The 27,559-nt window shown below is 36.9% G+C and overlaps 2 protein-coding genes across 2 annotated transcripts in view; one reads left to right on the forward strand and one right to left on the reverse strand.

The window, feature by feature from the left end:
- Positions 1 to 10,067, forward strand: part of PLCZ1 (phospholipase C zeta 1) — a gene marked incomplete at both ends in the record, with an annotated part of 53,579 nt that extends 43,512 nt beyond the window's left edge. The window contains 4 exons of the mRNA XM_080343908.1: positions 1,767 to 1,939; positions 5,122 to 5,254; positions 6,648 to 6,797; positions 9,985 to 10,067. Coding sequence (XP_080200034.1) covers positions 1,767 to 1,939; positions 5,122 to 5,254; positions 6,648 to 6,797; positions 9,985 to 10,067 — 539 coding nt within the window. The remainder of the gene's footprint in view (positions 1 to 1,766; positions 1,940 to 5,121; positions 5,255 to 6,647; positions 6,798 to 9,984) is intronic.
- A 2,862-nt stretch (positions 10,068 to 12,929) lies between these two features.
- The window catches only part of PIK3C2G (phosphatidylinositol-4-phosphate 3-kinase catalytic subunit type 2 gamma), a gene marked incomplete at both ends in the record, with an annotated part of 210,870 nt that continues 196,240 nt past the window's right edge, over positions 12,930 to 27,559 (reverse strand). Inside the window, 2 exons of the mRNA XM_080345859.1 lie at positions 12,930 to 13,082; positions 18,883 to 19,008. Of these exons, the coding sequence (XP_080201985.1) occupies positions 12,930 to 13,082; positions 18,883 to 19,008 (279 nt within the window). The remainder of the gene's footprint in view (positions 13,083 to 18,882; positions 19,009 to 27,559) is intronic.

A 27,559-nucleotide genomic window follows, 5' to 3' on the forward strand; every position in this document is an offset into this window, starting at 1 on the left:
CCTCTGGGTTGCAGCTCTGTAGCATTCACTGCACTGCTTGAATCAATGTATTACTATAAAGCGGTCATATAGCACCACATTTGGGTCTGGTTTTGGATGATGCATTGAGTCATAAAAACAGAACTGTGAAGCACTGCCAAAACTATACCAAGAGAATACTTACCCTCTTAAAAACAGGAAATGGTGTGCAATGGGCAATATGAACATTTTGAGGTTTAATTTCTCTTGTCAAAGGTAAAATAAGCTTAAAGTTCCTTTGCATATTGACACAGAATCTACGCCTGCATCTGCATTTGCATTTGCTTCAAAACAGGAGTGTTTTGTTGGTGGTGGGTTGGTTTTTTCGTTTGAGTATCTTTTTAGGCAAGGTTCCAAATTGTTACACCTTAGTGCACGTTGGTTCATGTTGCAGAGCAATCTTTGCTAGCACAGGTGGGATTCCTTTTGGATGAAACAGAGGATGCACTCTGGGAGCACTTGCTGTGTCCCAGCCATTAACTGGTATTGAGAGCATGGCATCAGGCTAGAGCTCTTCTGAAGTAACCCCACCAAAACCAAGCATAGTACAAACATCAGGTCTGTAGCACCAGCTGCTTCATTCTACAGATCTGTTCCTATTTGTGTCATTTACTACAGATTTTTTTTAAAGGATCATCAAAGCAGTTAAGAAACAAACATTTTTTGCAATCAAATATATACAAACTTATTGCATTTCCCACATGAGATAAGGATTTCTGAGTTCCAGCAAATGTTCATTCAATACATGTATATTATCTTGGAGGAATATGAAATAAGGTCGTCTTCCTGAACTATTATAAGGATTCACTTGTACTGCTTAAAGACTTCATTTTTTTTTCATGACAAGACATCAAGTGAATGATTTTTTTATCATTTTCTATTTAACACGTCATGTTATCACCTCAGTGATTTGACTTGTGCATTTTCTATTTTGAATGTGACAGGAAGCTCTAATGTACCGGAATAGGGGAAAATTTCATTAAATAGGACTATTTCAACATTGGCTTTATCTCATGAGTTACAATATCCTGTTGATGAGAAATGTGTTATTTTATGGTTGCTGCTGCAACAAACCAGAAATATTTGGAAAGGAAAATCTGTCAGGTGTACACTGAAAATTAACACCAGCGCTGGAAGATTAAGCTTGAAGAGGATTTTCTCACATAAATTTAAGAACACTTTAAAAATTGCTTCTACTGCTATAAACTTGTATGTATTTGCACTGAACAGTCTAACTCTAAACTAAAGCTTCTTTCTCTTGTGGATGATATGCTTTTATGATGAATTCTGCACCATAACTAAGGTTAGTTACAATCCTATTTTTTTCCCTCTGCACCAGAACTTTGTAAACAGGTTCAGCATGCAGGGTCTAGCCACTGTAGAGAAATTAGTATGTGGATTTAGCTCTTATAGAGAAAAAAGTTCTCGCATTTCCTATTCTCCAAGGTCTAATTTAGAAAGAAAAGAGAAAATCTACAACACACTGTAGAGTAAAAAACATCTATAGGATAATACTTAAAATGTGGTGTAGTTCAAGATAAAATGCACTTCTTTTGCACATGAATCAGTCATTATTGAATAATGCTAAATTTAAGAAAAATAACAAGATCTTACATATGAGTTGAAAGATATGTATACATACGTATATATCTCTGTTGCTTTTGTTTTTACTCTTCTTGTCAGAGAGATGTTTTATAAAATGGTATCAACTCTAATTCACTAAAATCAATATTTACTTATTTTTATAGTGGCCTTAAACTTCCAGACACCGGGAGTACAAATGGAGCTGCAACATGGAAAATTCCTAGACAATGGTGGTTGTGGCTATATTCTGAAACCAGAATTCTTGAGAAATCGTCATTCAACATTTACTCCACAGAATGTGGGAAGATACAGTAAACCAATGTCTCTGTCAATAAAGGTAAGCCTAGTTAATTGTTTGTTTCTTCCATAAAATGTGGAAACAAACGTTAAATAGTTCAGACTCATTTGTTATCTATTATTGGTTTCTCATTTTCCGCCTATTCCTGGTTGTTGAGATGTTTAACTTTGTTTTTTTAATAACACATTAAAACTCTAATGTAGTATCTACTGCTGCTTGGGTGGTTTCTCCTCTGTAGTTCACTAGTGTTTGTTAAAAATATGTAATTGTTCAGAAGTTATAAGATTTTATAAAATACATAATTTTTCACCATATAGTGTACAGAAATATAAATATACCTTTCATTGTGTCACAAGTGTAGATGACAAAGGGGTTTGCCAGTTACAGTTGTGGGGACTGAACTCTGAAAACTCAGAAATCAAATGTGCACTTCTATTGCTTTTTATCTTTAAGTGTTAGTAATGCCATGTGCACTATTATAATGCTAATTGACAAATGAAAACATTCAAAGATACGATAAGAAGCTTTATGCTTCTTTTAAGTTTCATTATCTTCCAATGCATACATAAAAGACTATCATCCTAAAATGGTATAAATAAGTGTAGAAAGGGGAAATGAATAAATAAGTCTTTGAATTATTTCTACTTCTTCCAAATTTAAACCTGATATACTTCTTAAAAATATTAGAAATACATGTCATTTAATACTAACGGGTTAGAAAACCTCTTCATTTGAGGTTAAGCAGATTTTTTTTGGTAGTTGTTCACTAGCCAGAAAACTACCTTTGCCTAATGAAAAATTGCTATTTCTGATTACACAGTACAGTACTTGCATAAATGTTATTTAATTAGCATAAAATTACTGTATAATTGCTATTTTGTTTCTTTCAGAGAAATAAATAGTGGAGATAAAACATTAGCTAATAATAATTATAAAATACGTTCATAATGCATGCACCTAATCAAAAACATTTTAGTGTCCCAACAGTCAGCATACCAATTATGAATAGACATTACTGGATGATTTCAAGTACCCATGCATACACATCAGTTATTTTAGCCTTTATTTGTGTAAAGCTGGAGATAAGATGAGACAAAATCCCCAATTGTAATGCAGGAAATAGAAAAAAAAAATGAAAATGGGAAGGAGATGTCTGAGTCTGGAAGTAGTTGGGAAGGAGAAAGGCAGGTTTTCAGACTGAGGGCATAGACTGAGAGGAAATCTGGGTATCACAGGATACAAAGAAGCAATGGCATCCCACCATCTGTAGAGATGATGGTAGAGGGTGCAGAGAGCACCATTCATAGAGCCATCAGGAAAAAAAATACAGGAAATGGTGGTTGAAGACAAAAAGAGCAGAAGTCATAAGAAAAACAGTTTCTGCTAAAGAAGAGTTGCTGACTTGTTGAACGGAGAAATTACTTAGCAGAGGGCAAAGATATAGAAGATCTAGGTGTCAAAACTCTCAGACTGACTGTTAACGGATGAATGAACAAATGAATGAATGCAAAGAAGAACATAAGTGAACACTGGGCCCAATTTTACTGAACTCAATACCCTTCTTCACCTGATGTGTCACAATTTCCATCAACACAATACATGATACATATAGCCTTTGAAGCAGAAATACATATATTCAAGGTATTTAATAAGAAACTTCTGAGCCTACCATGTTATTTACTACTCTCTCTTTATGTCTGCTTCACCTTGGGTCTCAAAAACTGGTTGGATTTATGGATTTGTGTCATTCTGTGCTGAACCCTTACTTCTCCAAGAACAGAAAACTTGATCATTTAATGATGGCTATGCCCGAGGTGATCTCTGACCATCACATTGTCCATGAGTCCTTCTCTATTTACAAACAACATGTCCAGTGGGGCACCTTCCTAGTTGGCTCGCTTAGCAGCTGTGTCAGGAAGTTGTCTTCCACATGCTCTAGGATTCTTCTAGACTGCTTCCTCTCTGCTGTGTGTTATTTCCAGCAGATATCTGGTAAGCTGAAGTCCCCCACAAGAACCAGGGCTAGCATCTTGCAAAGCTGCTTTCTAGTGAAGGTAGTAGGTATTTTCTAGGAAGAAAGTGGACAGCATCAGGGTTTGCTAATCCACTGCTCTTGGATTTTTCAGGCTAGAACTTTTCATGGAGCAAAGTGTTACAGAAAATACCTTAGCAAAAGGTGGAATTTGTGAGGTTTGATCTTTTGGTAGTTGACAGGGGAATTGGAATCTGTAGCTTGAGTTTTGATGCTTAGTGCTGAGATCTGGATCATAAGAGTCATATCTTTCACTTAGGCTTGCAGGCTTGTATATCTCTCTCGATACACTCCTTACATTGATTTCTAAAAAGCAGATTAGTGTAGAGATTGTTATTTTCTCCTAGGTGTCCTGAAATACAGATAGAAAGCAGGCAAAATTGTGACTTTCACAAATCCTTTCTTAGACTGGGTGCCAGATTACAGGGCATTCTGAGGCAAAATTTCTGGCTAGCTAACTAAATGATTAAAACATCAGGGAGCCTACTAAATGCAGAGCTTTTGTGTGTTACTGAGAAAGAGAAGGAATATAGGTGAGGCACTCTGCTACATACCCTGTAACACAATGCTGACGCCACCATGTGTGCTAGCACTGGTCCACTAGACACAGCTTCAATAGGAATTCATGAGCTTGATCTCAGAAAATGTAAAATGCATGAGGCTGATCCCTCCAACATCATTATTTTGCATGGTACTAAAATATAAGTTTTATGGCTAGTTATCGAACAAAAAATCTTTAATCTGAAAATTATTATTTAAAGTAGGGTCTCAGATTTTTTTTTGTCTTTTTTACAATAATGTGGTAAAACACTGTGAACAGGTTGCCCAGAGAGGTCGTAGATGCCCTGTCCCTGGAGACATTCAAGGCCAGGCTGGATGGGGCTCTGAGCAACATGATGTAGTTGAAGATGCCTCTGCTTATTGCAGAGGGGTTGGACTAGATGACCTTTGAAAGTCCCTTCCAACCCAAACCATTCCCTGAAAGTAACCAATAATTAAATTAAATGGGAAGGACCATGTTCTTAATTTCATTGTGTTTAATATGTATTTTTATAGCAGTTTGTGGCTGGTATATGCATCTTACAGCAGTTTCTTATGCAACAATCTTTGTTCCTATGATTACTATAGAGCTACTACATGAAGTTCATTCTTGCAGTTATTTCAATACATTACAACTTTAATTTTCCAGCTCATCAGCGGTCATCAGTTACCACCCAGTAACCTGTCGAAGACTAACAAAGCTGACCCTTTAGTGCATGTAGAAATTTATGGCGTGCCAGAAGATCAAACAAAAAAGAAATCTAATGTTGTAAAAAGCAATGGTGAGAATCAATCTTATTCTCTTGACTGTGAGCAAAGCAGAATAATATTTTATATGGAAGTGTGTTGCTTACTTACAAAGACTGCAATTATTTGTCTCTAGACTAGCATCTTTTGGCATAAAAACTGTAGCAGAAACGCATGCTACATGCCATTTTTTGTATGTTAAGGAAGCACAAACTCTTGTAGTTAGTAGCATTCTCCTGAAGGAAGATGGAATGTATTGTCTTTACTCACTGTTGTGGGCTCACTCTGGACAACAGCTCAGCACCACACAAGCCACTTGCTCAGTCTCCTCCAGTGGGATGTGGGAGAGAGTTGAAAGGGAAAAAAATTAGGAAACACTTCAGTTGAGATAAAGGCAATTTAATAGGTAATGCAAAAGCCGCATGTGTGAGCAAAGCAAAAGAAAAAAAGTTCATTCACCACTTCCCATCAACAGGCAGATGTTTAAGCACTTCCAGTTCAAAATGTAGCACTGTATGCGTTGATTTGAACAAAATTCAACCTTATCCCAGCAAAAAACAGTACACTAATTGCTAAATTTAAAGACATTTTTTTCTGAAGAAATTTCTGTGACTTCACCACTTAACTCGTATGAAGTTTCTAGCAGGACTAGTCCCTTAATTGCTTGATAGGTGAAGTGTGTACTCTTTGTAGCTGCTTTCAAGCACTCCCTCACCTTTATCAAATAGAACTTCTTGATGACTAAGACTAAAGTTTCCCTGTGATCTCCATTCTTCTATGCCTCCGTCTTCTATTTTTCCTTTTTCATTTTTGTAGGTGGCTGCTGTTTTAAATTGGCCTCTGAATTTCTTTTCTCTCTGTAGGAATAGTGCTCAAGACAAAGCACCCCTTCTCCTGTTCCACATCCTCTTTTTGGAATTTTAATCAAGTGATGGCTTTACAGTGCCTGCCTCATTTCCAACAATGTAAAAGGAGAAACTTTGGCAAAAACTTTAAACTGATATGGCTACAGGAAAATTTAACTTGAGCAGTGGTTCTTAACCTAGCTACTGCTGTCCCATTTTGCTCTCTTCTAAGAGATGACATCAACATTCTTAGGCTTTTGATTTACAATATTACGTAGCTAATACATTACAAAGTCTCAGAAGGGGCTGGCCTGCATACTGCAGGCAAGTTCCAAGCTCTTTGTTTGCTTCATTCTGAGAGTTTCTCTGACAGTTTTATTATATCTCCATAATATGTACAAAAGATCTACATATTGCTGCAGTCAGTGGGAATTTAATAGCTTATTTAAATGGGCACAGAAATCTAGGGAAAAAGAATGAATCTCTACCAGTTCAGACTATTGGTAGCAGATACAATAATTCAGATATTAAGTAGAATAATTGAAATGGTATTTTGACACTGTGCATTTTTTCTTTTCATTAGCTTTGTGCCCTAGATGGGATGAAACTTTCTCTTTTACTGTCCAAGTTCCAGAACTGGCATTGATACGCTTCTGTGTGGAGGATGAGATATCTCTGGTTTCAAACGAATTCCTTGGTCAATACACACTACCGGTGATGAACTTGAGTAAAGGTAATATTTTTGTGTGAGACACCTATAACAGCTCAAAAAAAATCTACAACATTCCATGCTTTTATCATTACTGTAGTCTTGACAGAGTACAGCATTATGTTTATTTCCTAAAGGAGAATTTTATAACCATAGGTAAAAATTGCACTCTTTTTTTTTTTTTTTGGTAAGCCATTGTAGTCTCTGAATGCAAATCCACAGTGTAGAAATCAAAAGAATAGTAATGACAGTTAATGTTTTCTACCGCAGTATTCAATTCTAGTTAGAAACTGCTCAGACGGTGTTTTAAGTCATTATAATAAGAAACAGGAAGAGAGATTAGTCAGAACTACTAGAAAGGTAACACTTTTGTGCACTTTCTACTCAGGCTCAAAAGCCAATACAAGCCAAATTAAAACCAAAGACAAACAAAGAAACAAACAAAAACCCTCATGTAACCTATCTGCAAGTTTTCAGAATGTAGAACAAAGAATGTAAATTAAGTAAAAAATTTACGGTATTTTTCTTGATAGTGTTTCTTTTATGGTATCAGTATAGCTTCTGCAATCTTATGTGGTTAATAGGCTGTGCATAAAGAGCAGACACAGAAGTCAGTAGGCCAGGGAGAAAGGCTTCTGTAAAACGGTTATTTTCTATATTGAATTTCCAAAGCTATTTCTGACAAAACAACCAACCCACTTTTACTGGTGAATGAAGTCGTGGGGGCAAAATGTTGGAGCTGACAATGGGCAGTGCAGCATTTTTATTAAACTTAACAGGGTTTTAATGGCTTTTTCTTTCCAGGTTCTGAAGTCATAAAGCTGTTTGTGATTCTTAGTTGTGGTTGAGGAATTAAACAAGAACAAAGATTACTCTTAAAATACACTTACTTTTCTCTAACATACATTTTTATAATGATCCCATTTTACTTTACTGTTATTTGTATATTTCAGGATAACGAAAAAAACCTCTGCCAACTTGTGATGTCTCAGGCAAATTTAAATAGCAAATGCTGAAAGTTGTATATGCTTGTAAAACCATCATCTTGGGCTTTTTTTTTTGGAGGGGGGTACAATTTTTCAGTGTGTCTCTAATGTGCCTGTATGATTTATTTTAGTCACAAATAGGGGATTCATATTTTGGAAAAGTAAGAAAAAGCAGATTCTGCAGGAAAGATTTTTGAGTGAAATAATTAAAAAATGCTAGTAAATAAGTGTAGGTACAAAAACTATAAACAGTGTCAAACAAGTTCCCCAAACCTACAATGTAAAAAAAAAAAAAAAAAAAGTGCCATCAAGATGCTCAGAGGCATAAATAAAATGCTTCTAAGAGATCATCTGAAAGATAATTTCAGAATTTATTGCAGAGCTTAACATTGAGACCTCTGGATTCCTCATCTGGAACCATGGTTCCACTTTAGGGTCCTAAGCTCAATAAATAGTGAAAGGGGAAAAGAATGCATTTTACTGAGGAGGGGTCACAACGGTCTAGAATTCTTAGGAAAGAACTGTCTAAAGCATGCTGAAGAGTGAATTAGGCTTTAAATTTCTAATCAAAGCTCTGACTGCTTTATTTTGCACTATGGGACTGTCCCTGCTTCCCTAGGGTTCATAACCCTGAGGGCAAGTTGCTTCCAAAAGCTGAGCAGTGCTTACATTTTTTTTTCTTTGACAGGCAGCAGGACAAAAGTTTGCCATTGCCACCACCCCCTGCATTTCCTCTTGAAAGGATTCAAATGTACATTATCACTTCCTTTCCCCAGCTGTAGTTTACACTGGGGAAAAATGCTTGTCACCCACCTGTACCAGTATTTGATTTTTCATGCAATGATTAAGTAGACATACTCAGAGGGGCTGAAGGTGGGAATAATACTCTAGCTGGATGGTTAAAGGTGAGAGGAAGGGGAGTCCTTGGTTATAGTCCCTGTCCCAGTGCATCTGCCATGGAGAATACTAAATAAAGGACAGGAATTCAAATATCACCGCTATTATAACTGGGTCAATGAATAGTTAATTATTTCATAAAAATGGCAACAATTTCAATAAAAAAGGAGCTTTACATCTTTCAGGACACTTTGTAGAATATTCTGAAGGTAGAGGCTAGAACATAGTCTTCAGAAATGAGTCCTTGAAGTGCTTCTGGATAGAAAATCAACCAATTCTTACATATACTGTGTGCATACTCTAAAAGCTGATCTCAAATGTGTACTGCCTGGGCCCAGCTTTAACATCTGCTGCCCAGAAGCTGAACCTTAGATGCCAGGTAAACTTCAATGTTATATAAAAGAATCAAGAAAAGCCAAACCCAAACAAATAGGGGCCCTAAAGACTACACACACATCCAGACACACCTAAAGAAAGATTTTGAAAACTGCAGTTCTGAATGTAGATACTTATTCATAACATATACTTAAATAACTGCAGTTACATATACATAAATAACACTGAGATTTTTTTTTAAATCAAAAATGACATTGTTTACTATTATGAAATAATGGACATTTACAGTCATACAAAGCAATATAGGTTTGGGGTTTTGGAGAGAGGATTGTTTTGTTTTCTGTGCAGGGAAGTTATAATAATTAAGTTTGAAGCTGAGAATTATAGCCTCTCCAAATGCTTCCACTCACCAGATGAACATGTAGTTTCTGAGGCATGCCCCATCTCTGATACTGGGAATCACTCTCATATGTAAAAGGAGATCCTTAAGATATCACAGTAGAAGATCTTGCATGACACTTTTTTTCTGCCCCAGCTGGACAGTGCATTACTGCTGCAACACTATTCTTCTCTAAGGAACTGTCACTGCTGATTCACAAGTTATTTAATCTGCAGTAAGAACAATGTGTGCAGCATATGACATCTTTGGATGTGAAAATGCATGCTTTACCTATGTTTATTACAAGTATCACAGGGCTAAAACTCTTCAGTCTGAAAACACACCACATCCTGAAATACACTGGAGTTTCACTCTGTGTCCAAAAACGCCAGAATTTATATACTCTTTATGCAGAGGAGAAAAAACAGTAGAAATGGGATTTGCGTTCTGTGTAATTTCAGTTTATTTTAATGAGTTATTTAGAGAATAATAAATTATGCCATGTTTGCACAGTAGACCATTATGTTACTCCATTACAATGGAGTTGCATTTGCAGTTAATGCATCTTTGCATTTGCAGTTAATGCACTAATCAAGTGTTGTTATATTTACAGGTTACCGTAAGGTTCCCCTGTTGTCCAAAGATGGTGTCAATCTTGAACCTGCATCACTGTTTGTTCATATCTGGTACTATTAATGATGCTCTGCAGTAACAGTTATTCTGGAGGATCACACCCTGCTCAATAAAGAAACATCACTAGGCTTGCAATAATCCAACACTCTGATTTCCAGAGTGGTGTGTTCTCAATTATTTTATTAAGCTAATGGGACTTCTTGTGCGAGTAAATGGTATCCTGAATAAGTAATGACTACTGACATTGGCCTATCATTATTTAGAACTAATTCATAAAGACTGAACTTTTCTGGACTTTCTTAAAATTCAGTTAATTATTGCATTTGCAGCTAATTTCAAAATCATGATTAATTACTGGGAATAATTGTCTAATGTTTATGATTGGAGACTGAAAAATCATGAGCATGTTACACTGACATTTTTATTTGTATAGAACAAAATCTCTTTCCATTGTATCTTTCCAAAGGAACAGGAAAAATTACACATACAATGTACCTTTTACATTTATAATAACAGCAGTTGCTGATTGGAATATACCTCTTTAATGTTCACTGTAATTTTGCTACCTGGAAAGACAGTATTGAGAAAAAAAACAGCTCTTAAAATGATAAAAGCTCAGATGATGGTACATTTTCTTAGCTTAGTCTTGAACCTCCTGCTGCTAAAGACAGACAAATAATTCACAGACTGATTCGTAAAGGTCTGTGTTCCTTATAACAGCAGGGAGCACAGGATACATCTTACTGTGGACTAAGGAAATAGGGAGCACAAAGTACAAGAATTTTAGAAAATGCAAGGTTTGACTGTGTGATTTAAGACGTCTGAGGACAAGTGACATAGCTAGTGTGGCATAGCTATCAGTGTAGATCTTGCCTTTAAGACAAAACTTTCCTGTCTTCCTTACAAAAACTAAGTAGAGTTTCCACAGGACTGTATCTACCAGTTAACTGCGGATTTGTTACTCAAACTTGATTTTTTTCTTTTTAAAGGATGTTATATTGATAGGTGTATTTCTTTAATACTAAAGAGTATTGCTTATGTTTGCAGACAGTTCTGATAATATTATATTTTAATGTTATTTTATTTAATGCTGTTCTACAATGGAAAATTGGGGCATGTGGTAAACAATGATTAGAAAATGTCACAGGAAATAACACTATTAGAAAATTGCATTATAATTACAATAAGGAAACCAAGAAAGTAGCCTAAGAAGAATCTAAAATCAATATTGAACAGTTCCATCAGGTAATCTGATAACATTGTAATCTGGCCACAATGTGTTTTCTCTGCTTGAGTGACAAGTCACTTGATTCTTGACCCAAGAGAGCCTATAATCTAAAATGTTAGACTTTGTAGTGATCGTATCTGTATGCTAGCCAATATCCTTTTTATGTGGTAAATATTTTATAGCTTTTTTCAGCTCTGAAGAATACTAATAATATTAATATCAAAGCAGAGTTCTCCCCACCTCCTCTTATTGAGGAGTTTAATTTCCCAAGGCAACCTAGTGCATCTATTCTCATCTAAAAACTGATCAAGTGACACAGTCAATTGGTTTGATGCTGAGAAAAACTCCAGATAATTTAGTTTCCTAAATAACACTCCTAGTCCCACATCAGGAGTTTTATATAACATTATCTTCTGAAGACTGATTTGTTGTGAGTGTCCTTTGGGAGAAGAAGGTGATTATCTTCAGCTTCTCGCATTATTATCCCTCTGTTGACCACTTTTCCACCTGGCAGGATCTACACAGTATAGGGTAACTTAAAATTTTACAGCAGATCAGATCACAAATCAACATGTCCCCTGTGCCTTAAAAATGTGCCCTTAGTCCTGGAAAGGTATATGTACATGGTCATCTATGTGTGTGCAAGACGCTGGCAATAATGGATGGGTCATTATGGCTGCTCACATGCTAAATGTTTAAAGATGTGCTTAAGTGCTTCCTCAATTTAGGTAAAAAATGCTTTGAAGAACAGAGCTCATAATTAGCCTCAGTGAACTCAAAGGAACCACTCACATTTGTTATTCAATATGTATATACACATTTTATAGCCCTGAGGTCAATACATGTATTGACTTGATTCCCTTATGCAGCATAAGAATGCAATAATATAAGACTGGTGAACAAAGATTCCTTATAGTATTACCTTAAATAAATACCAGACTGAAAGTTTGCATGCAATATGTTTGATTTATTTGTGAATATTAGCTTCTTCCTTCTCTTTTCTTCTCACAAATGACTATTATATCTGCTTCTTAAATCTCAGAATAAAAGAAACAATGACATATCTTATTAACAAATGGATATCCTGGATTGAATGCTACATTAGATCAAAAGCTAAAAGCACACAAATATATACTACACAAAATGCATAAAGTGCAAGGCTTTTAAATTCTTAAAAAAAAAAAAAAGAAGAAAATAAAAAAGATTGCATAAGATTTTACATGAAATTTGCTAGACATCTCAAATGCATTGATACACATGGTTCTCTGGTGAAATTATCACACGGCAGTCAGGTCATAGCAGGTACTGATGAATTACACCATTATCAGCATTGTTTCAACACAGTCAGTGCAATTAATAGGCAAAGAATTAGGCCCCACACTTTCATGCGTACAGAGTTTAGTATTTTTACAGTACTATTTAATACGAACAAAATTAAAATGTTTATTGCTGTCATAATAAATTGTTGCATGCTGTTACAAGTTCTTTGCATATGATTTCTTAAATTCACACTGACAGGAATTAGTTGCAGGAAGATGGTAGCAATTTTAAGACAATAGCCTTATCATTAGAAATGTTAAGGTATGTGATCAGCAGATGACTGCATATTCTCAAAGGCAACTGAGACAAAATGTACCGTGGGAAATGGGATAAAGAAACATTAGTGGATAAATAATTGAATTATCTTAGGACAACATTTAAATTACACTGTTTCCCAGTGGATACCACTTTTCTTCATTTAACTGGACACTGCTCAGCTGAATGTTAACAGCTCCCACAAACATTCCTTTGCTTTTCACAATAAGCTTCAGTACACGGCCTTTGAGCTCTGTGACATTGTCGTACACAACCTGAAACAATACATGGTAAAAGAGAAAAAAAAAAGTGTGAATTTGTGAATCTATTTGACTGGCAAAACCCACTTATTTCAATACAGCATTCAGAATGATGATTACGACTTTGTAATAATTGCTTTAAACTTACCCTCCAGAATTATAAACTACTAATCATGAGCTAAATTCACCCAACTTAGTGAATTTACCTCAGAAATATATTTGACCCTATGTAATTTATATAAAAGAGATTCTGCCAGCCTAGCCTTGTGAAATATGATTACTAAGCATTTGTAAAGAAATTTGAAACCCGTGTTGTGCAATGCTTGAGAAAAAAATAGGCACACATACTTTTCCCTGTGAAAAACTGAAACTCTAGCATAAGCAGAATTTTGAACTGAAATATGAAGAAATATCAGATCCTTCCTGACATTCACCAGGAATGATAATACTGTTGATTTTCTAGAGGAGAGATTCAGATGGAGGGTACACATCATGGACAGCCACATGAAAACATAAGATAGGTAATTCTCTAAAAGTGTAGATTATTATGATTTTTAAATATCTTTTCATAGCTTTGATAAACTGTATTGCTCTTCTGCAAAAATCAGAAAAAAACAGGAAAAGAGTTTTGATGTAATTTTTTTAGCCTATTTATATTCTATTTGTTACATGTTCCTTAGTGGTGTCTTAAAGAAACTTTGTGTTGCATTGATATGTCTTATGAAGATGTATCATCACATCAATGCACAGTACCACAGAATTTTTTCTCAGTAATGTACTTGTGATAAAATCTTGTGCTACATAGCAGAATTAAAAAAAAAAAAGATAAACCAATGCAAAGCCAAATTTTCTTCTAATCAAGACTTCCATAAAATTTCACAACTGTTCTAGGTCCAACAAACCCACATCAAAAAATACAATAATTTTTCTTTGAAAATTCTCTGTATAAATTTTAGTATTTCAATACAAATAACTTTATGCATGATTCTGGATGTTAACTGTATCCAAATGTGCCCATTATAAAAATTCTTGTATTTTTAATGGCATCATCAACTATTAAACATGACAGAAAGCTCAGCCCATTCAGTAGAAGTTGTAGATGTGAAATATTGCTGAGATAAGACCAAATTTAGCAAGTGGAACTTACTAAATTTGGATTGGATGTTTCTGTTACTCAAGAAGTGCTGTTAATATTTCTCAAATTAAATGAGAAAGCTTGCTTCACATCTCTTAAGAAAAGTACTAAGGCCTACAGTTTTTAAAATATCCTTGGAATTACTGTAATACTATGAGAACACACTGAGGTTAATTATGAAATGTTAATGATGTATTTTCTGAATTAAAAAAAAAAAAAGCTGTGGTTACAGGCTAACAAGAATGAGCTGCATTCAGAACAGATTCCTGTGTTCATCTCTGCATTAAAACTGCTGAGTAACCTGCATGTGGGCTGATAAAATGTGAAAGAATGCTCTCAGCTAGTTTCAGGCCTGAAAGGTAAGCTTTGTTAAGAGAAGCACATTAAATCTAAGATTTGTATAGCTGGAAAAGTTTTTGCTATTTTAGTTGCAATGGAAAATGCTTTAAATTTTAATCTCTCTGTGCAGTTTAAAAAGCTAACGCATTGCCATACTGTCACTTCATGAGAAAAGGAAAGTGGAACTGCCCTGAGAGGAGTTCACCATGCAATCTGCTTGGATTTACTGTTCAATTTGAAAGCAGTCTACACATATCACAGAATTACAGACTGGTTGGGGTTGGAAGGGACCTCTGGAAATCATCTAGTCTAACCCACCTGTTAAAGCAGGTTCACCAAGAGTGGATTGCACAGGAATGTGTCCAGGTGAGTTCTGAATGTCTCCAGAGAAGGAGACTCCACAACCTCTCTGGGCAGCCTGTTCCAGTGCTCTGGCACTCTCAAAGTAAAGAAGTTTCTTCTCATGTTTAGATGGAACCTCCTGTGATTCAGTCAGTGCCCCTTGCCCCTCATCCTATTATCGGGCACAATTCAAAAGAGTCCGGTCCCATCAATGCCACCAATACGGCACTGCTGAGGAAAATAAGTCAGACTGAGCCCCTTCTAGCTTGGATCTCTGGGAGCTGGACAGCAGAGTCCTCTCTGTACCTTATAAGAAGCAAAACCAGCCATGGGTGATATCCTTCAGACAGGGATAGTTTATGAAAGCTCAGCCACAGCAATGTTCCTCACGCTGAGTGGGAATAGAAATGTGATTATGAACTTCACAGGTGGACCCAGAAGACACAAAACTGTTGGGTCTTCCAGACAACCCCAGCTGGCCCTTGCCACCCCTGCAGGAGCACAGCGTGGTCACGTCTGTGCTGTGAGCTGCTGGCGTGAATAGGCAGGACACCAGATCAGGCTCTCTGGTGTACGGGGACAGCTTGTGCTGTCGAGATCAGCGGCCACTGCCACCATTTGTGGGAGAAAGAAAAACTGCCCCACTCACTTTTTTTAATTGACCTCTACTAGAAAGGTCTTACCAGGGACCAACAGGGTTTTTTTCCATTTATAAACCTTTAGAAATCATAGTTTGGAACAGCTGTCATAAAAGTCATGCCTGGTGCTTTTCAGTTTTGATGTTTACTGTGTCTATTTCACCAAATTGTATGTAAATTAAAACTTCCAGCTTCTCTGTCCCACAATGGCATCTTTCCACCAAAATCAAAGTAAATGATGAAGAAAATCCAAAAGCAAGGACAAGTATAGTAAGTGACAATATAATTTAGAATAAATCTGTTATTTGATTACTGAAGTGATACTAATGTTACCATAGAAAGGTGCCTTGTTTCTTTGCCAATATACTAAGGTATCATCTTTAGCTGTTGCTTTGAATCACCAGAGTTGTACGTGTAAGCTGTAAGAGCTAAGAAATCTTCAGTACAATGGGTCACAACAAATGTGAACTGGGGTAATGAAGAACTTTCAACCTTTGGACAAAAAGATGCTTTAAGCTTTGGGCAATCGCAGACCTTACAGTGCAGGGTGGGTGCTTCTCAAATGATCCCAGTGAGCTGTTTCTAAAACGGTATTGTAAATTCAGCTGGAGTAAGGTATATATCATCAGGATGTAGTCACAGAAGCAAGATCTGGAGATAGCTGAATTAGTATGTGGATAAAACAAATGCCAACTGCCAGAATTTCATAATCTTAACAGTTAAATCCTGAAATGATTGTGTAGTAAGAATATTTGCTAGATCAAGCGGAGGTGAGTTATGCACCGCCATGCGGCAAATCAGTGGGACAGTTAGGGCTGGAATTCAAGTATTCCTGGCTCCAAAAAGAGCAGCCCTGTCGACCTACAGGAGTCTAATGACATTTTAATTGCAAATGTGGGACAGTTGCTTCTCCGGAGGTAGCCATGGCACAGTTCCTAGATTTGCTCTTAATTGCCTGAATTAGCTTTGATGCACGGTGCTAGAGGGAGCGACTGTGGCTCCTGGTGCAGGTCCGCTCACCCCTCCATTGGGCTTGCTGAGTCCATTTGGGGTGTCACAGGCCAGCGTCCTCTCTACTCCCAGGGCAACTGCAGCAACACTAATGGACTGATATGGCCCAGGTGTATTGGCTCATATTTTGCTGCACCCCACGGGCAGGATGGGGAAAGTTCACTTTTGCTCCATCTTCATTACAGCAGCACACACTCTGGTTTGTCTTGGAGGTTTGCTCATTGCGTGGGTCCGCGTACATGCAGGCACTCGAGATAAACAAGGCAACGGAGACCTTAAAGCACGTTTCAGGGCAAATGCTACTCATATGAGCAAGACTCCACTGCAGTTGCTTCTGGTCATTGCAGCTTTTCTTGGCAAGAGTTTAAACTTAAATCATTAGGTTTTATTTTTTTTTGCTCAACTACTCTGGAACCTCCCGAGTAACTCTCATTTATTCCTAACAATGGTCTTTAAGCAGGCATGCTATTCTTTTTCTCTTTACACTTCATTCCATTTTTCCTTGTTCTTTCTCCTCTTCTTCTCAACCATCATCTACATCATCTTGAATGCAATGTTATACTAATGTGAATGCAACAAACTCCAAAATCCAAATGAAGGAATAAAAGGAAAAATGAGTTCATAGTTCATTTCATTGTTGGTCCTCCTGGACTTTCACCACTTTACTCTCACATATGAGTGAAAACCAAAAATAAAATGCACTTTTGCAAGGCTGATAATTTGCTGTAGGCAGTCATAAGCAATAAAGTACAAAACTAAAACCAAAAATACCCAAGAGAAGCACATTTCAGAATTTTCTCAGTCTCAAACACAGAGAGAAATTAATATATAGCTTCCTTCCAGTCATTTGGCTTTAATAAAAACTTATGAACTCATAAAAAAGGCTAGTACATTTCTGTACACAGTGTTTTGGACAGTAACTAACTTAAAAGACAGCGGACTTATATTTTTAGTAGTTTTTCTTCCCTGGGGCGGCTTCTACCTCAGTCTACCAGCCTTGGACAGAAAATGTACACAGAATGATATCACATATGGAAGAACAGAGCTGCTAACAGCACAAGCAATGGGTTTGAAATGTCCGAGTTCAATGGAACCATATGTCCCCACTGTGATTAGCAGTTCCTGGTGAAAAAGATTGAGCATTTGTAAAGAAGGCTCTCAGTTTTGAGTAAAGGACATTAAAGTTTTCATGGAATTTCTCTTAACATCAGTGGAATGCTTCTTAACCACAATTAAATGTCCTCCCAGTAACTACTGTCTGACTGCAGACAGGATTTTAGATTTTCTTGCATTCAACTTGATTTAAAAATGATTAGAAAGATAATTGTCTTCTAGCATTGCTGGCTGTTTCTTGTCTGTAGTCCATTTTGGATACTTTGCAATTAATGTTATTATAAAATCATATTATATTCCTATGCTTTAAATATCCTTCAAATGTAAAGGAGTTTCTTTAGACAGGTCAATTAGACTCATTTCACTGTCCCTTTGATTGCAAAACAAGGAAAGAACATAAAAAATAAAGCCTATTTCCCTGTTATTCTACTGTAGTACCATAGAGAGGGAAATCTGTCTCAGCTGCTAGCAGCAGTACTACTTGAGGAGCCTTCTTACAGAAGCACTGGAAGTCATCAGTGTAAGTAGGTAACTTTTCTAAAAAATAGAAGAAAGATATCAAAACTCCAGGACTGGGAAACTAGGAGATAAGGACTCAATCTCAGCTGACTAACTCAAGCTTCATCATCTCTATGAAACAGGGTGGAGTGGTAATATTTTCCATGCCTTCTACTTTAAAGCCTGCTCCAAGTGCATTTGTAAGTTGCTTTGAGATCATTAGGTTTGTTATATGTAATAATTATAATGTCCAATTCCACCTACTGTTCAAATCTTATCTGGTCTTACAAAAGAATATAATTCATGCCATTTCCCATTCTGTCATAATTTTTTTCTCTATACAAATGTTTCTTTTCATCCCAGAGGCGTGAGCTCTTCAGTGGTGTGTGAAATCATTATATATGGCTGTGAACTGCCAGCATTTGCACATAAAATGAATGAGGCTGTTTATTATTGTATTATCATTTAGGACAGCAACAATCAATTTCATTGTCTATTTTCAAATGTGAATTTGAATAACGGCATCCGCTCACCTAGTACCTTTTATGTTATTGTACCAATCTGCATTCAAAATAGCCTAGGTTTTGGTGCAATGATACTTGGTGTCATTTGGCTAACATGTAACTGTGGTTATGGTGTAAGACAGAGCAGTGTGAATAATCCAACTGCTTTCCTGACGAGAGAGACATAGGAAAACCAAACAAGTAAGAAATGATGGAAGAAAGTGAATGGTACTCACAATCTCATTGTAAGTAGGGTCAGAGCTTTTTGGAGCTGTTCTTGTTTTCCTTCGACTGACCTCATAAGGATCTGGTAGAAGATAAAATTCAGCATGTGCACTTGGGAGAGAACCATCTGGGAGGCGCTTAAAAACAAAACGGTCATAAATATGAATGTTCGTGTTCTAGAAATGAAAACAAGTAAAAAGTACCAAATGAAATGCGGACCTTAAGCAGACACAGAAACACATGACATTCAGTTCTCTTGGCTAAATTGGAGTGCTAGTGCAGTAAGCAGGAATTTTTAGAATCAGGAAAATAGAAATGAAATCATAAAAGAACACGGTAAAATTGCCTATCTTTAATATTTTACGTTCTGATGGAAAACCTCATAAGCTTCAACCTACTTTAACTCAGCTTAATCTGATACAAAGTCTAGCTCTTCCATTTTCCAGAGCAATGCATAGAAACTGGATTATAGTCAGTAAGCTCCTATTAATTTTAACCCCTAAGTAGCAGTGCTGACGCTGGAGAGAACCAACTGTTTCTAAGGGTGTTTCATAAAGCATATTACTACAGAAGAGCCAGAAGCATTTCCTGCAGCAATATGAGCAGAACAGGATTCTTATAGTAACAGTCTTTCCGATCTCTCCCATCACGCAGCTGCAATTTTATCTTTAATTTTCCAGTTCAGATTACTTAATGATGTTCCTGATATCCCATCTTATGGTAGCTCCTGGAGATCAGAGTCAGTCTGTTAACTAGGATCAGTCATAAGCTAATGCTAGTGGGTAGAGTTTTTTTTATTAATTCTGAACAGGTTAATTCAGATTAATTCTGTAAGTTTATTCCTAAACTAATATTACAATTACTCAGAATACATATTGGTAGTATGAGAAGCTTTAAATGAACACATAAGAAACATAATCATGAGAACGTATGGAACAGGTATCTTGCCAGGATATGCGACTTAGCACTTAGCTTATAATTAAGCAGAAACCTTTGTGTTGGTAACACAATATACAATCAGAAAGCATAAAATGGGGCATATAAAAAATCAGTAATTTTAATTGTATTATCAGCACTTTAAGCAGCAAGTTTATCTGACAGCTCATAGGCAATCCAGTGACAGGATGTAAATGAACATGTAGGCAAAAAGGAGATATCTTAAAATGTTTGGAATGGATGAACCCAAAGCATTACACAGGCAGTTACATTTATATTTCCCCTTGTAATTTTACCTGGCTCAGAATAATGTCATTTCTCAGAATCTGGTTATTCACAGTATGTGTCTAGAAATACGGGGCTTTCTACAGGCATTATCAACAACATATCCTTGTGACAGGAGAAAACAATGGTGTCCTAGCAATAAATAACTTCTCTTTCGGGAAGTAAAACAGTGCTTGTGTGTGTGAGCAGCCAGTTCTTGCACAAAAAAAAATATCTCTGCTTTTTCTTATCTGAAATGGTCAACTGCAAAGCTTGTTACTGCTATCGTTACCACTATACAGCATAAAGGATGCACTACTCAAATCATTACATATTGTCAGCACCATGAGAATGATTAATGTTATTAATGCTAAGCTCCCTGAAGTACCTCTGCTTTAAAAAATATGTGGAATTTAGATAGATGGGATTCAACAGCCAAAATAATACTATTAAATGGCAGTGAAACTAATAGGTATTTTCCTAGGACAGAGTAGCATTTTGTTCATGCACGATTTATAATTTACACTGTCCGTTTGAGAGCCCATCTCTTTCTTCTTCTTCTAAGACTATACGAAAACTTCAATCAAGGATTACAAATAACAGTAACTTGAACAGTCTCTTAAAAATCAGGAAGGAGAAAGAAACATAGCCTTAAATACCAGTCCAAGCAACCAGCATCCTAACTGTAATCAAGCTCTTCCCTTCTCAATGAATAGATAAGCACCACTGTAACTTGGTCAACAGATTTTAGTTGTTTCAGACAAAAAAGGGAACACAGTTAAAAAAAAAAAAAAAAAGGAGGGGGGTCATTCTTGAAGAAGACCTTATCAGCTCAACTGCTGAAGCTCAGCACAACAGGGAGAGTCCTGTAGAATGTCAGGCTTTATAAATCATCCCAGCTGTGTATTGCCTAACCAAGGATCATGTCAGAACGGGCTTTGAAAGCTGAGGTCAGCAGCAGCTGCAAAGGGCAATGGGCTGAGAAGCCCAGGTGGTCAGCAAAGGGCTACAAAGGTAACAAGAGGCAACATCTGCATTCATCCAGTTCTGCTCCCCTTTGAGCTGTCCAGGTAAGACCAGGTGTAGTCACAAGTGCTGTGCCCCACTGCACACCTCAAGGCAACCAAAGCACAGATCATGGCAGTGTTGTTTGCATTTGAAACAGGCTCATTCTGGCATTCACCTGCCAGGGAAAGAATCCCAGCTGATTGCTGTGTGATTGTTTAACAAGACCGTGGTATCCAGAAGTGCATGGAATGAATAAAAAAAAAATTCAGATAAAATTGTCACTCAGCCTCTGAGTTGCTCCTTGTACCCTGCTAGCAATGCTGGCACAGCATCTGGCCTTCAGCCAACTAACCTTCCTCCACCAGCCAATGCCTTCCAAAATCTATGGAAGGCACTTCGCAGCAGTCAAACACTATCCCTTTGAATGCAGCTAAATATATGTTGAAAGAGGCGAGTGGGAGGAGAGGGTCAAGAGAGAAAATGAAAAAGGAGAACATTTTAATGATTCAGAGAAGAAAATTCAAGTCAGAGCAGTTGCTCTGGGATCTTTCAAAACTAAAACAAAGCCCCTTTTCATGAATAGTAGCAATCAGCAGCCAGGCTGTTGGAGGTGATTTAAACTGCAGCCACCTGAATTCCAACTAGAGATGCTAGTTCTGGCTGCTGGGCATTGATTTCCCCCTTTACACTCCTCGCTGTACAGATAAGATTTTCCTGCTTCATCATCCCTTGCCTGGGAAAGGCAAACAGGCCACTCCAAATTCCACAACCATCCCAATTCTCCATCGGCAGAGGCACCATTACGCCATCAAGCGATCAAGGAGCTTCAGCTGGGCAATCTTCAAGCCAGGTCACACCTTCCATCTCTCAACTGCCCTTCCCTGACTCCTGGTAGGATACAACACATCTAACGAGGGCCTCCAGCTGTCAAAAAGGCTCTGCCCCACCACATACAAATCATTCAAAACTACAGCTGATGAGCAGTTATAAGTCAGCCACAGCTTTACAAGGGCAGAGTATGGGTAGCTTGAATGATGAGTTTGTGCTGGTTTGTCTGTTGATTAGGCACAATAGCTGAATCTTTCCTAGTGAAGAGACACCTTCACCACGGGGCTTCTTGAGACAGACTTGAAACAGCTGTGGAAGGATTTGTACTCTGCCGGACCCTTCCTAGCAGGGACCAAGAGGGATCTTGTCAGTTTTGCAATCATAGTGTGAAAACAGAAGTGGGATTAATGTGGCAGAAATATATTTTTAAATCCAAAGTAGGTGAAATTTGGAGTAAACTGTTTCCTTAATACAACTGACTATGGCAGGCAAAAGTCCCAAGTTTTCAGGAAAACTAGTCCTTTCTTGGGTTTTCATATATGAGTTGAGTTTGACCATTTTTTTGAATAAAGGAGAATGGAGAAAACATCAGGATTATTTTTTTCTTTCTAAAGATTATGTCTTCTGTCACATTACAGTGTCACATTTAGTGAGTAAAATCCCTGGATTACCCTTTCACTTCTAACTCAGACGGCATTAGCACATTTACAAACTTAGGTAAACATGAAGAATATCTGACCTAAATGCCAGACTCATTTGCACCAAATAATATCTGTTCTGGTGGGTCCATTATAAACAAAGAATAAGATTTCTAACAGGCTTATGAGTGATTCTGAAATCCAGCAAAAACTTCTTTTGTTATTATTAACAACTCAAAACTCACTGATCTCTGTCCATAGTCCAGGCCAGAAGGAAAATCAAAGGGTACCTTTGGGAATGTAATTTTGCACTTTAATTACTCTGCAAAACCTTTATAGCCTGATTGGACTTGTGAACAAGCAAAGAAAAAAAAAACCCAGCTAACCAACCAAAAATTGTAGATTGAATTTGATTTATGTTTAATTCTGAAGTCATTTAATGAGTCCCAAAATAAAGGAAGTTTACTTCCTTTAAAAGATGGTACTCCCAGTTTAAATTGTGGTCTTAAATCTTTGATTATATATGCTTGTGAATAAATTCAAGCTCTCCAATGTATAAGGTGGAAAAGGTATAAAACCAAGTTCCCAACAGAAAGGCTATGGCTCTTGTTGTTATGCCTATGGACAAAAAACCACCACTGATTTTGATCTGCCAATAAAAAAAATTGAATTGAATTTAGAAGTTGACTCTTTGTGCTTTTTTCAAATACAAAGAAGCCATAACTGAACAATTCTATCAGAGAATGACCTGCCTGCTTGACCCTGATAATGACTGATATTTTTAAGGAACTCAGTTACAACAGCCTCTATATGTGTTTAGAAAAGCAGTTTATTTTTGAAATGGTATTTTATTCTAAAGTCAGGCAGAAGGTGATTAAAATATTTAAGAATGAATGGGAGTGAGGGAGGGGAAATAATATTCTGGATAGACTTCTCTCCACATCTGTAATTCAATACTGGAAAACTAATAGAGACGCATCTGTTATGGCTGTGTTCCAACCTTCACTCCAATTTTATTTTCCAACACCAAAAAAGTATTGATATTTACTTACAGAAACCCACACACATAGGTTATGTCCTGTGTAATTTAATTTTAAATATACTAGATGTAGCTGGGAAATAATGGATGAAATTCAATTAATTTTCCCACAAGAATTACATTATCCTAATGACTTTTCTCCCTCGATCATTACTAACCATCCATGACTCTCTTTAAGGATGGATTCTTTGTTAGCATTATGAAAGGTCTAGCTACCTCAAAATTTGCCATATATTAAACTATGCAATTTAGCAGCCAATATGAATATTGGGCCTTACTCATATGAATTTGAAGGAAAGTTTTACAATTTAAAAAAAATGGATTTTAGGGATAATTTATAGTAAAGCTTTTAAAAACTCACCTCTTCCTAAGTGACATAAAATTTTCTTTTTAGGTCACTATTGCCTTAAATTTAAATCATGTCATCAGTTTCTCCCAGTGTTAGACATGCAGGTATTTTTCAACCTTTTTGTCCTAGAGTGAAACAGATTGATGTTTCGGAACATTTGATAGTTCCAGCTGCTGTTATCTTTTTCCCATTTTTCATTTTCAACCCTCTTGACAGAAAAAAAAAAAAAAAAAATCAAAGTACTTGTATTAACTAATGCCACCTTTCCTCCTCTATAAATAACTTCCTTTCTTCCCCTCCAAATTAATTTCCTGTACCTTTTTCAAATCTCAGTTGCTGTCTTCCCCTTCTTCAATGAAAAAAAGGAAATCCAGGCTTTAGAAAGGTTCCTATTTCAGTTGCTGCCCCCAAATTTAAAAAATAGATATATTAAAAAAAATTTTAAAAATTGTTCACTTTGTCCAGTAGTTCTAACTCTCAGTTTTCCTATCCTTTACCTTCATCTTGTATTTTTCTCTCACATGCACTGCCATAAGAATTTTTCTTCTACATAGTGACAAAAGGACTACAAACTATTCCTAATACTATTCCTAATATTTAATATTGAGATATCTTTACATCTTTAAAAAACATAACTTTATAGTAAATGGTTAGAAAAAATCTTCACAGCTACAAAGCAAAATGTGTATACATTAAGTATAGACGTGCGGTCGATTTTATTATTATCCAATAAGGGAGGATTAGAAAAAAAATCCACGGAAGAAATCAGCCTTGCACCCCAGTAATCTATATAAATTACCTCTTGACTAAATTAAAACCAGAAAGAAATGTGGAAAAGACATCACTGATGCTACATTGTCTTCCCCTTTCTCCAAGTCTCTGTGTAAATCAGCAGAGAAAGGCTAAACCCTGTCTTTGTAAGATGCGGCTTAATTAACAAATACAGCCTCTGCCTAAAAAAAGAACATCCTCTGGGCTAATTCTGAATTTAAAGAGCTGAGAAAATAATCAGCACTAAGACAACCATAGTACAAAGCAAGAGGTTCCATCAAAAACAGATTAATAAGATATACAAACCTTCACGACAAATGGGATTGCTGTGTGAATGGTCAGCTGTCTTGTGACCTCATAAATCCTAACACGGGATTGAAGACCCTTCCTTGTTTTTCCTTTGAGCTCTGCATATCCCAAAGCACTGAACACCCCTGTTCTACCCTGCTATTAAGCTTTTAGTTTTCCTGTTACAAATACTTTCAAAGAACTTCAAAAGAAAATTAAAAATAAAATCACATTTACAGTAATTAAATCATAATTACAAAAGAAGATAATCCACTATATCGCTATGGTGCACCCTGCACTGCCTGCTGTTGGCAAGATGAAACAGAAAAGCAATCAGCCAAAAGTGATCGCACAAATAAGGTATTTTTTCCCAAACAACTGGTTTTTTTCACCTAAAACTTGAAAACCTTTAACTGCTTCTCTGTAAGGTAAATTTTATTTTATTTTCTGATCCAAGCCTTCTACCCCTCTTCACTGTGGGCAACTTCATTCTATTCCTACTTCTTTCCTATCTTGTGCATGGATCTGGGTGTGTACATGAACAGAGAAGACACATTGTGACAGATGTCACTGACACAGACGTCAATGGCAAAGCATCAAAACAATGATTTTATCATCTCAATTTAATGCATGGAAATAAAAAGACATGTTGCTTCAGACAATATATATTTTAGTATCAGGGGACCTCGGGAAAGCATTTTTTTGGAGCAGGTATTTTCTATTATACCTTTCAGAAATCTCGTAGTGTCAGTGTAGCAAGCCTCCAGACAGCTTTGTCCTTTACTATGATATAAACGCAAAGGTCCTCTATCCGTGTTATTGATTTCAATCTCCATATATATTTTATGCATTTGATGCCGTCCAATACCTTCACCATCCTCATCAACCTGCCTGGTCTGCATGTCACTTAGCAGTGCACCAAATGGACAAACAGTGCCTAATGGGGGTGGTGCTCATTCAAGGAAAAAATAGTGCTTTTGCCACAGCAGTTTATTCCAGCCCTTTCTCTCGCAGGTGAAGTAAGGTTTTTGTGGCAAAACAAAGTGCAGGTTTACTGGTTCAGCTTTCTTCGTAGTAGAGTAGCAAGGATGTGTGCAGTCTCACCGTTAATAAAACGTGGTATGCTGGTTTCCTAATGGGGAGAACTACATTGGCAAAAAAAAGGGGTCTAGAGTGGTTCCGAGTCACAAAATCTCTAAAGACTGAACCAGTCTGTCCAGGATGTCAAATGTGAAAGAAAAAACCACCCTCAATCACGGAGATAGAAAAGAAATGTCACAACTGATATCCTGCAACAAACACACCAGTTCTGGGCAAAATGTCAAGGTGTTGATCTATCCTGGTGCATGTGTGAGGTTGGTACATAAGTTCCCAGTACAGTCTAAGCAGATCTCTGTAATGCTGTTAAGGACGGAGCCAGAAAGAGACTGAACTCATCATACTGGGGACATCTCCTTGCTTGGCTTGGTTAAATTGCCCACACATTGGTGTCTGGCACCATCTGAGACACATAAGATGCTTGAGATATCTGCACAAACTGTCTGACATGACACAGGCCTTACCTCTTCTGCAGGGGCAGCTGGAGGCTGGATGGGATGTGTTAGGTCATCTGCTATATGTTTAGGAAAATGAATTGGGACTTAAGTCTCCAGTGACCAAAATGAGAGTTTAGCCATCTAGACTAAGATCCAGTTTCTAAAATAGTGCTGATTCATGTCACCTCAGATAACAAAAGGTGTGTATAAAGTTGGAAATACGACGCAGACTTTTTGGGAAACTGGCACCATTCTGGAGTGGTCATTGGAGGTCAAGCAAGGTGACCTCCATTCAAAATAGCCATGATCAGATAACCAAGTTCCACCACATCATATAGGTATGCATTTTAGTTTCAAACTGAATCTCACTCCAATTAGGCCAGGGCATACAGATAGTGGGATTTTTAAAGTGAAAAAGTATTATTTGTTAAATAGTTAAAAAATGCAAGGTGTTTGCTCATTTGTTTGTTCTTGTAAGGAGAGAGACAGTTCTAGGAAACAGGCTAGATCCCAAAAGATTCAGGGCTTCCAAAGAACTATGTAAAATGCTTCTGATCTGCTTCAGTGATCTGAGAAAAAGGCCCATCTAACTCTGCTTAAATGAAGTAAATAAAATGAAAGCTGGCGTGTCATACCCACAAGGTCATAAGGGTTTCTCTTCCAAGCCTTTATTACTATGGGGCTCTGAAACCAGAATCTAACAGCTTCAGAAAAGTGAAGAAAAGAACAGAGATGGAGCTCTGACACCCTGTTTAAAAATGATAATGTATTGATTTGATAATCCAGAAAGAGTTGTATATTAGGATAGACAGAATCCCAAATGAAATGGGGAAGAGTCTGTACAACCATTTCACTGTAACTGTCAGGTAAAACAGGCTCTTGCGTTTTACTGGCCATTGTCTGGTTGGAATTTTGCTCTATCAAGTAATGACACAGCTTTGTGTGCATTTACTACTATTCCTGAATTAACAACGAAGAAAAAGATGTCTTAGAATGGCTTGTGTCCCTACCGAGCTCACTCAAAGCTCAAGT

This window comes from Nesoenas mayeri, assembly GCF_963082525.1.
Source record: "Nesoenas mayeri genome assembly, chromosome: 1".
NCBI classification, from domain to species: domain Eukaryota; kingdom Metazoa; phylum Chordata; class Aves; order Columbiformes; family Columbidae; genus Nesoenas; species Nesoenas mayeri.